The 11,036-nt window shown below is 38.9% G+C and overlaps 1 protein-coding gene across 1 annotated transcript; it reads right to left on the reverse strand.

Moving 5' to 3' along the window:
• Positions 1-280: 280 nt before the first annotated feature.
• LOC124359842 (toll-like receptor Tollo) lies at positions 281-4,968 on the reverse strand. The gene has a single exon (XM_046812924.1). The coding sequence runs from the start codon at positions 4,766-4,768 to the stop codon at positions 992-994; it is 3,777 nt and encodes a 1,258-aa protein (XP_046668880.1). The 5' UTR covers positions 4,769-4,968; the 3' UTR covers positions 281-991.
• Between the last annotated feature and the right edge of the window lie 6,068 nt (positions 4,969-11,036).

An 11,036-nucleotide genomic window follows, 5' to 3' on the forward strand; every position in this document is an offset into this window, starting at 1 on the left:
TAGATATAAAGCTTGTTAAAGCCCAGTTTTATTTTACTTTTATTTGGAGTTGCTCGTAAAAATATGATTAAGCTGTTGGACGGATAGCCCACTCACTTCTAAGTATATTACTGGCTGGCTTTTTGAGTTATAACCTATACATTATTGGCTTTGTTGAAGGCAAAGAAGCCGCCGGACCCGCTCGCCCGGCCTATGCCAATTATATACCTCCTTTAACTAGATTCCTAAATCAGTGGGTTACATGTATAGGCTAGAGTGGGTGGTGTCCAATAATAAGTCATTTTGAGTTGCAATGGGATTTATTTATCAGTCTCCCATGATAAGAGTAGTGAATAATAATAATACATTATACTGACTTAACAAAATATCACACTTTTAAGGTTTCAGTCAATAGGATAACATGACCATATCTATTCTTAAACTTACAATAAAACACATTGACAAGTAAGAAAGTCATGTCCAAATCTACGTCATTAATACGTATTTACTGCAATGGAGAAATGTAAACAAGATAAATATAAAAACTGGTCCTATTAAGTAACTAAATTTACTAATATTTAAAGCTTGAATTTCATAACCAATTGGAATTGAAATTTTAAAGTAAAAAGTGAATAAAATATAGAACTATAGGTTTTAAACTGATAATTGACACCAATCAGCACCATGTTAACAAGCGACATATAAATTAAAATACATTTTCGTTTCGAAAGATTTAAATATTAACAATATCTGTACAATTAAAATTAAATTTACAATAATAGTGACTCACATATAAATTATTAGACGACTCTATAAATGGCGATGAAAACATTAACAGTTTATATATACATGAATACAACACGAAAATTATTATGTATAATATTTACAAAAATAAACGATTTCGCACATTCTTTATACATATTTATAAAAGATCACTTGCACCTATTAGTTTACCTTGAGAGGGAATAATCCAGAAGTGGCAAGGCACGATCACAGACAGCACTTCACTACACTAGATGTGGATGGCGACGGACCTGGTCTGGTTGTTGGTGTTGTTGTGGTGTTGGTGGCTGTGATTGTGGTTGCGGTTGTTGTGCCTGTGGACGTGGTGGTGATGGTGTGCTGCGTGGTTGTTGTGGTTGTTCCTGGGCCTCTGGTTGTTCGGCACATCGGGTAGTGCGAACTTCAGCTTCTCCCAAAATAGTTTGTCCCCCCATTGTAAGTAAGTGTTGGTTTTTAAATAAAGTCTAATGTCTGGATCGAGATCCTTTTGTGGCACTTCACCTAATAATATCACTATAAGTCTTTTTCTTCTATCACGTAGAACTTGATGGTGGGCCGATTTGAATTCAAAACGGCACCACTCCGATTTTATAAAATTCTCTGATAACACCATAATTGTCCTCCTCGATGACTCCACAGCTTGCACTATTGTGTCGGCTAGATAACCGTTGACAGGGAATTCACGATAGTGGAGACAGAGTTTATAAGGGGGATCACCGTTTTCTAACATAGGTGCTAGCTCTTCAGCGACGAAAGCTTCGTCTTTCGAACTGTAACTAACAAACGCATCGAACAGTTTATCGCGATCGTCCATTTCGATCTCACTGGTTTTGTAGAACAGCCTCACTCCGAATCTTGAATGAAACCACACTCTCATCTCCTGTCTATAGATGAAAACTAGAAGAGTCAAGACGATTATACAAGAAGAGGCGACTAGAGTTGCAACAAGAAGAGGAAGATAGTTTTGAAGTTGTCTGTGTTGAATTATAGTTGTGGACGTGTAGTTATCGTTGACAGGTGGCTCCACGTAATTGGTGATGTTAATGGTTATGCAAGTCGTGAGATTGTCTCGGAGCAGGTTGAAGCCGTTGTCCGGATCATCTTCTAGAAGCGAGTTGTTGCTGCAGCGAACTTCTGCTCCGTCAATCACAGCGGGCCCCGTGTACTGCAGGTACTCTCGGAACCGCTCGGTGTACTCGCACTCGCAGGACCAAGGGTTGGCGGATAAGGATATCTGGACGAGGGCTGAAGACAACTGCCATACTGCGAAGTGGGTTATCCTGTTGTGATCCAGGCGGAGAATTCTGAGTTCCAAGAGTGACATAAATGTTGCGTTGTGAATTGAAGTAATTTTATTGTTCTGCAGGTATAGCTCTCTTAAACTTTCTAGACCTTCAAATTCATAACCTTTTAGCTCGGATATTTTATTGTCCTCAAGCCTTAACAGCTCTAACACCTTGAGTCCATTGAAGGTCCTGTTATGAATGATTTCTACGTTGGAGTTATTGAGAAATAATACCTGCAACTTTTTTCTGCCGATAAAACTGTGACTTCCCACTACCCTTATATTATTTCCGTCCAGATACAGTTGTGTAGAATCCATAGGTATCCTATCCGGTAAGTTGTCAACATATCCCGATCGTGAACAATCGACTACGTTTGCAGACCATGAAAGATCGTGGTAACAAGTACAGTTCGTAGGACAGGTCATTTCACAATCACAGGCATCAAAATCACAGCAATGACAAAAAGGGAAACAGTTAGAGTCATATTGGCATAGGAATTGATCAGGTGTAGCTTCTTTCAGTAGCACAAAAGATGTCACCCTATTATACAGTAATTTACATACAACCGACTCGAGGTCCATTAGTCTCGGCTTATTTCTCTCTTGATCCACTTGATACTGCTGTAGCCACTGCATTGTGCAATCGCATTGAAAAGGATTCTTGCCTATGTAAAATTCAGGAATTTCTTTGTCATGTGGAATAGTCGAAATACGCAGGGAATTTTGAGTCAGGCTTTTGATTTGATTTCCTGTGAGTTCAACTCGGGTGAGGTTTGGTTTTTTGAAGAAGGTGTACGATTGCACTTTGGATATTATATTGTTAGACAGATTTAGCACTTCTACACTATCAGGTATTGCACTTCCGGTGATGTCAGTTAATTTATTGTTACTGGCATCGAACACTGTCAAATGGAGTTGGCTCTCAATTTCATAATAGTTTCCCAATTCAGCGATCTGGTTACCATGGATATCGAGCCACTGAAGTCCAGTTGGTATTTGGGCGTAGTCGAACCACTGCAACAAATTTTCCGATATGTTGAGCCAAACTAGATTCGGTAGTTTGTCAAACAGAGCATTGATCTCGGTGATGTAGTTTCCATCGAGCCGAATGGCCATTAGATTTGTATTAGAGTCGAAACTGCCCGTTTCCACTCGTTGTATTTTATTGCTGGACAAGTTGAGAATACGTAACGCTGTCATCTTGTCAAATACACCCTTTGAAACATTGCTAATATTGTTCTCAGTAAGTCTTAGGCCTACTAACTTTTGCATGTTAGCAAAAGAGTAATTAAATATTTCAGAAATTTGGTTATCTCCTAAATCTAAAGTTTGTAATTGAGGAACTTCGTTGAGCACAGCAGGAATGTCGTATAATTTATTACTATTCAAATGAAGATCTTGAAGACTCGAAGAATTTCTCAGCGCTTCAGGGTCAATGTATTCAATCGAATTGCTATCCAATGAAAGAACATTTAGGCCCAATAAACCGTTAAAGGTGTTACTGTCTATCCTTGTTAGCTTGTTATTTGACAGGATCAACGTGTGAAGATTGTTTAGCGAGTTAAATGTATTCTCCGCAATGCTTTCAATGGCATTTTCTTCTAGTCTTAATATTTGCAAGCTGTAGAGATCTCTGAAGACGGTAGCCTCGAGCCTGATGAGATTGTTGTTAGAGAGGTTTAATACAACCAGTCTAAGGAGTCCAGCGAATGTAGCAGTATTTATCCATTCATCTGTCAGTTCATTGCCCGCTAGGTCAAGGACAATCAGTTCTGTTAAATCGTTAAAAAGACCAGGCGCTAATACATTGATTGAATTGTTTTGCAAGTGAAGTTCTCTTACTTCTCTAGTATCAGAAAATAACTCAGGAGGAAGGGTGACTAGTTTATTATCGGCCAAGTTCAAGGACGACAGGGAAGTAAGACCGTCAAGGGCGTGATCAGCGATGAAAGTTATAATATTTCCTTGTAAATTCAGATCTTTAAGTCTTGCTAATTTAGAGAACACGGCTGGAGGTAAAGAGTCTATGCTGTTGTTGGATAAGTCCAAAATCTTTAGATTACTACCACACACCTGTTGAATCGGTGAACTTCCGAATCTGAGTTTGTCTAAATCTCTGATTCTATTCCTGGTCAAATTAAGATATTCTAAACTGTGTAACGGACAAAAAGCACCGTCAGGAAGACTCCATATATTATTTACACTAAGGTCTAATCTTTCTAGTAAAGTAAGTTCCTCGGTAAAAGCTTCTCTTTCGACTTCTAAAGTCATAGCGGACCAATCGGTGTTGTGGGTCCTCAGGGTGAGGTTCTTCAATTGCCTCAGGCCTCTAAAAGCACCGGCCGTGAGGTTGGCAACTTTACAGTATTCTATAGATAAGTCTTTGAGGTCCGACAGGGTGTGAAAACTCCCGGGGGTGATAGAACTTTGAAAATAGAACATATCGGCACACTCTATCCGTAACCGTACGGTATATTGCGGTTGGATAACACTGAAGTTGGTATTTTCCAATTCAGAGTTGATAGTCCTGAGATGACACACGAGCGCGACTTCTTGGTCCGGATCTTGGGACGACGTGACTTCCTTCTCCCCGTCGCTGGTGACGGCCAACCACTTGCATTCATCGGGAGCCTGGTACCGCAGGGCCTTGCTGAGAGACGCTGTCAGGACACCGAACACGGCGCCTAACAGTACGGCGAAAACTACGGGACTGGAGCGCATCGTTGCCGTAGACTTGCGCACTTCACGACACCATTCCCGCTGTCACACGGGCACTCCGACACACTGATGGCATGTCTCCACCACTCAACTCACTCATCCGTCACTGATCGCACAGCAACTATCGCGGTGTCGTTGTACTACTGTCACTGACACTCACGCGCGGGACCGATACGTGCGCTCGACTGCGCGGTCTCACTGGCACTGACTGCGCTCTCAGTGGCCTTGTACACCGGTACCCCCTCCAGGCTTCCCGCGGCCGCGGCCCCAACCCAGGTAGAGAAGTTCCCAGTTTGACGGCCAGACGGCGCTCCGCTCCACTCAGGCCGGCTCGTCTCTGTTGACGTGCAATTAGAAGGTCACGAAGAGGGAGTTTTAACACCCACTCAGCACTCCCCACCCCTCCTCATCTGCCGACTCAACCGTCAGAACAGAAACTTGGCTGACTCGGACCCGGTGGTGTGTCAGTGACAGACCAAATCTTTGAGCATACAAATCCACTTATTATGTGAATGTGATTTGTTCACAGAGCAATCCACATAACTGGTGTGATAGTTAAAGAATAATGGTTGTAATAATAATGGCTTTGTTTGCTTTTTAGAAATAATTTTTGTATTTAGTAAAAATGTATTTTGCCAAAAAAGTAGGTATATAAATCGTAAATAGATAACATTGATATTGTCACTTTCAGAACACATTCTCAAATTCCATGGTAATGAGCAATCGAAAAATACGGAGTGGATTATAATGTGTGCGGTTGCAACCTCATTATATGGGACATAATCATCTACGAGACAGAGACAACGGTGGAACTTTTTTAATGAAAACTAATGAACTAGGGCTAAATATACAGATTACTTTAAAAAATTAACTCTTATTACTGAAAACATGACAGGAAATACTGGCCACACTATAAAGTGAGTTTTTTTGTGATTTTACAAGGGAATTGGTCTGTGGTATTGGAATGCGAAATTATTATACTAATAGGGACATTGTATTCAATAATAAGGTGCTAGGATTTGGCATTTCATCAATTTAAATACTGTGTACAGTCTGGAGAACGACTAACGAAAAAGTTGTATTTTTTATTTCCGTTACTCAACAATTTATTTTTTTTCCTTCAGTTTGTATATTTCTTCTATAAGGGAAGCTTAAACTCTCTGTGAGAGTCCAGCTCCCCCCCCCCCCAGTTCCACTGCTGGCTCAGCCGCACTCTGCGTGGCTGGAGGCAGCCGCGATGTTATTTATAGATTAGACGCAGAGTTATTGCCTACTGGTAAATCTTATTAATCAACAGTCCACTTTAAATCAGCCTAGTTGCGCTTGCATATTTCATACAGTGCCTTGTAGACGGAGCACAGATTGCGTTGCACTTTCTGTGCTCATTTGTTTCTCCGTTGCTGGATGGCTTAGTAGGATATAGGTGAGGTTATTTTTTATTGCCTATTAAGCGGTTGTTTTGAAATTCACTATTTGTAGTTACGCTTTGATTTGTCCGAAATTTGACATTCTTTTCCATGAATAGGCGCGGAGCACCCATCATAAAAAAACATTATATGGCAAAAGTTGCTATAAACATCCTAAAAACCATACACTTTATATTTTGTAAACAAAACGTAACGTAAAACCTCCATTATTACTATGTTGTTTTTGATTCATTGTTTTTAACGTACTTTCTTTGTATGTGTATAGTATTTTTATTGAAAAGTAATAAATGTTCTATAATAAACGACAAGAAAAATACGTCATCACTTTATGTGAGAGTTTACGATACAGTTGTTTTGTATCAATCATCAAAAAGTAAATTCCTCACAACTCAGTCCTTGATTTTGAAAACTACCCTCAAAAACACAGTGTTTTATAAGTGTTTACAAACAGGCTTTTTACTTAGTATTGATTATTATTCAATATAAATTTAGTGTGTGTTACATTGCCTAATTCTTGATGCTTGATTTGTCATAGTTTTGGATTTCTAAAGACAAAAATCCTTAAATAAAATTAAAAAAAAAACATTAAAATTTGGAAGGAGATTTAAATCGAATCATTGTACAGGGATCTCACCAACGTTTATTTTCAAATTCAAGAAGTAGAGCGCCCTCCCCTGTCAATAGAATGTCATTGTGTTATTTCAAATAAGTATTCTAACCTGTAGTTCGTAGCCTAAAGCCGAATGATTTTATATGTTATATAAAGTTACTATATTATATATAATAAAATAATATAATATCTCTGATAGTTGACCAGAAATACAAGTCTAAGCACTCTTCACCTCTTAGAATTAAGTGCTTACATAAGGTTTGCCTTGTGTAGTCCACGCAGAGTCCATGGTGTCCGACTGAAACAACAAGAAATCGTATTTTTTGCCTTTTAAAAAATTCCCAAATTTTGCATTTCTACTTGTAAGAGTACAATGGTAACTTACGTCATGGAAAGGCAGAGTCCTAACGAGTCTGATGAGAACTATCAGTTTATGGTTGAACACAAATTGACATTGTGGTGGAGACCAACACTAGTGTGAAGATTCCGGTTAGTTGATGGGTATGTAGCTATGGTAAGCGATGTGTTTTGCATGCCACCACACTCTCCATCACCTGGTGTGAAGGCTAATTATTACAGCCTTGTATCAGAACTGTTTGTGCATGTGCTCCTTCTCGCGCCCTAGCGTGACGCTAGCTAATTAACAACCCGCTAATCGTCTGCGATATTCTCATAAAAATATAACAGCTTCTTGGCTCCTCTCCATCCTTCGGTCTAGCCTGAGGAAAGTCGGTACGTATTGATCCTCCAGATGTAAGGTGCAAGACCGTTTCAAGGATAGACAGAAACTTTTTCCGCATTTAATCACTCTGGTACACCTGTTGAAATTTTTCATCTTTCAGGTCAGAGTTTCTAGTTGTATTAATACCAGCTTGATGAAACCTTGGTAGCAGATACAGCAGAAGGTCCTGATGGAAAGACCTCCTTAGAAGTATGTTGGTTGATGCAACTTTTGAAAATGTCGACTTGCACAAAGATCCTGCTGTTGAGCTTATGCTTCGTACCAGCTTCGTACATATCTTTTACTTATCTGATAGCATAATACTATACGATACAAGTGTATGTGCATGCGTCTGTAATACAATATAAATACAGAAAGACATATTATAGCCAAGAATATTTTCTTTCTTTCTAATATTTCTTCTGAATAAAGTGCAATCTTACAAGGACCTCTAGCTTAGGTGATGTATAAGGAGAAATATGGTTACAATATTATTTTACTAAAACCAGTAATTATTGATAAGTGTATTAAGAGTTATATATCACAGTTTATTAGTATACATGTAATAACAATGCTACTCAAAGAAACCAATAACAGGTAATTAAAAACAAATATTCAATTAGTAACGAATGTACGGTTTACTTATTTTAAAAAGACCATTCAATAAGGATAATTACCACTTAGGCATCGGTTACTTTAGTATTTTGTAACCATTTCTTAGTTTTAAGCCGACTTAAAACTTGTTGTTCAGAACCCATGTGAGGTAAATCTTGATAAATAAGTAATAAATTAATCAGAATTTGATTAATAGATTTTAAAAATTCATCATTTTCATTTTTGTTCTATTAAACATACATAAATAAGGTATACTTGTTCTTCTAAAGTAGAATTAACCTGCATCATTGCAATTTTTGTTTTTTCTAATGTGCAGTTGGGTGAAATTCCATTCATCTGAGGGAATATTTTGAAATACGAGTATGTTTGCTTACATTAATAAATAATGCCTATTCTGTGTGTACATTTCTTCCTTCACTTTGTATTTCACTATTTGTCGATGCATTATGAAATGTTAAAATATAACATACATGCAGTGATCCATGCTGCTATAGACTCAATTGTTCATAGACTCAGCGAAACCTGCCATACTCCTACTACATTGTATTAAATTTAAATTCAATGAACTGTCGTTCATAGATTTTGAGTGTGCGAGTTTAAATGTTAAAATAATTTATTCATATCGGTTTGTTATGAAAACGAATATTTCGGCTGGTTTGCTTAACAAAACAATAAGAATGAGTGCATTGCCGTAGTTTCTGTACTGCAGTATAGCTTGCCAGAGAACAAAGCTATGGATTACTAGCTACGATACAATACAGAGTAGTGTTGATCTTCTCTCTTGTGCTGTTATATGACGCGCGCTGTTTAATCACGGCATGAGTAAATGCAATCTGAAATGACTATGATGGCGTCCAATCTGAGTTAGTTTCCAGCGAATGCTAATTACAAATCCAATTACGCTCGGAGGCGATGACACCTGTTTGAATCTGACTAATGAATCAGATCCAGCCACTGTTGATAGGCAATTATAGACTTTCAAGTCACTTGTGTACCTCGTCTGACAGACACTCTAGTGCCGATATGGATAATTATAAGCAATGAAATGTTGGAATTTGAATTTGTTTTTCTTCATATTCAATTGTAATAGTAACGGCAATGGGTACGGTTCGATAAGCGGACCCGGTATTTTATATCAAAGAATGTAATCATCGAGACCTAATATTCGCATCTCAAATCCTAGACTATTAATCGATATAAAAGTATATGTTGTCCTCAATAACAATAATATGTTTTAAATTTAAATATGAATTTAATATTTACAGTGATCAAACAAATTATTATAACCAAAAACATGTCTTATCATCTTTCAAAGCAGTGTCGTGTAGTTTTCTAAAATTGACTGCCATTTTTAATACCGGATATTTTTAATTTTAATATTACCTTACGTGTATTATTGATTAATCAGTATCGATTGATTATATCGATGGTTGTGATTAAGTAATATCGTTTACCAATTTCGATATAAAAAACCGATAAAAAAGACCGCTTACAGTACCCTACCCACGACAATCATGTCGGGTTATGTTCGGAGGTTAGGCGAGTGTTTTCTATGCGAGACTTTACTGTACCAGAAATGTAAATCTTTTGATCCTATACAATAAATATATTCCAATTGGGTTTACTTGTATTTTTGGATATAATTGCTTTTACTGAAAAAAAGCCTTTTAAAGTAATAATTAACTACTGGTATAGTGAACAATCCACTTCTAGTAGTAATTAGTTTACAACCATTGGCCGGTATAGTATTATTTGTTTTTGCGTACCAGTTGCATTAACTAGACGTATCAGTAACTAGATTTATAACTACGTGGATGTTTATACTTAAATGAAGACCGGGATTGAATTAGCTTGCATGCATCCGATGATCTCCGATTTCTGTTCTGAAAATCAGCGAAATTGGACTGTTTTGTAAGTACTGTATGATTTTGGAATAAGTAGGAACAGATGTGTGGATTACTTGACCGCAGAGGTGTGATTCTGGCAGGAAGCGTCTTTGTCAAGTCCAGCTGTTAAAAGGTGAGCGGGTAGCAGGAGCGAACAAATAATGTATTGGGGGCGCGTTCAACGGCTGACAGCGGACCCGGGTAATATATAGCTTCCCGCTCCTCGGCCCGCACATTAACATACAAATGTGAACAATTTCGTGCGTTTTAGTCCGGTCTCCAATAGACGCGGGTCGTCGGGTTATCACCGCCAGATTTGTCATTTCATTAGGTCGACTATCGCTTGACTCCGAATGGAGGAATAAATCGCGACTCGGCCTGGAGATCCGTCACCATCGGCGCCGACAAGCTAAGGACCAGCATGGCTCGTCGCCGACAAGGAGGGCCGAATTTAGTCTCTTTACCGACGAGCGGACGACCGAGCGTGGTCTCTTCGTCGACAAGCTGAGGATCGAGTGTGTTCTTGTCGTCGATAACTTGCGGATAAACCGTGATGTCGTCAGCCGCTAGAATATATTACAGTGTTGTCACTAATCTATTCGTCACGTTCGATCATCATTGGAACCGACAAGCTTTGGACCGTGCGTAGTCTCTTCGTCGACAAGCTGGGGATCGAGTGTGGTCTCTTCGTTGACAAGCTTAGAACTGAGCATTACCGCGTTGTCCGCTAGTAAATATTGTGGTTTTTTCACTGATGTGTTTGTCACGGTTGGCCATCATCGGCGTCGGCAATATGACGGCCACACTTAGACTCTTCGTGCGCAAGATGTGTTCTCGTCTTCTACAAACTGAGAACTGAGCAAGGTCTCGTCGACCGCTAGCAGATATTCCTCTGTTGTCACTGATCTGTTTGTTACGGTTATTCATCATCGGCGCCGACAAGTTCAAAACCGCGGGTGTCCTTTTCGTCGATAAGCTGAGGACCGTGCGTAGTCTCTTCGTCGACATGCAA

Source organism: Homalodisca vitripennis, chromosome 4 (genome assembly GCF_021130785.1).
Source record: "Homalodisca vitripennis isolate AUS2020 chromosome 4, UT_GWSS_2.1, whole genome shotgun sequence".
In the NCBI taxonomy this organism is placed as follows: domain Eukaryota; kingdom Metazoa; phylum Arthropoda; class Insecta; order Hemiptera; family Cicadellidae; genus Homalodisca; species Homalodisca vitripennis.

Excerpts from the sequence above, each read along its gene's own strand:
- LOC124359842 (XM_046812924.1), bottom strand. The coding sequence starts at position 4,768 with ATGCGCTCCAGTCCCGTAGTTTTCGCCGTACTGTTAGGCGCCGTGTTC.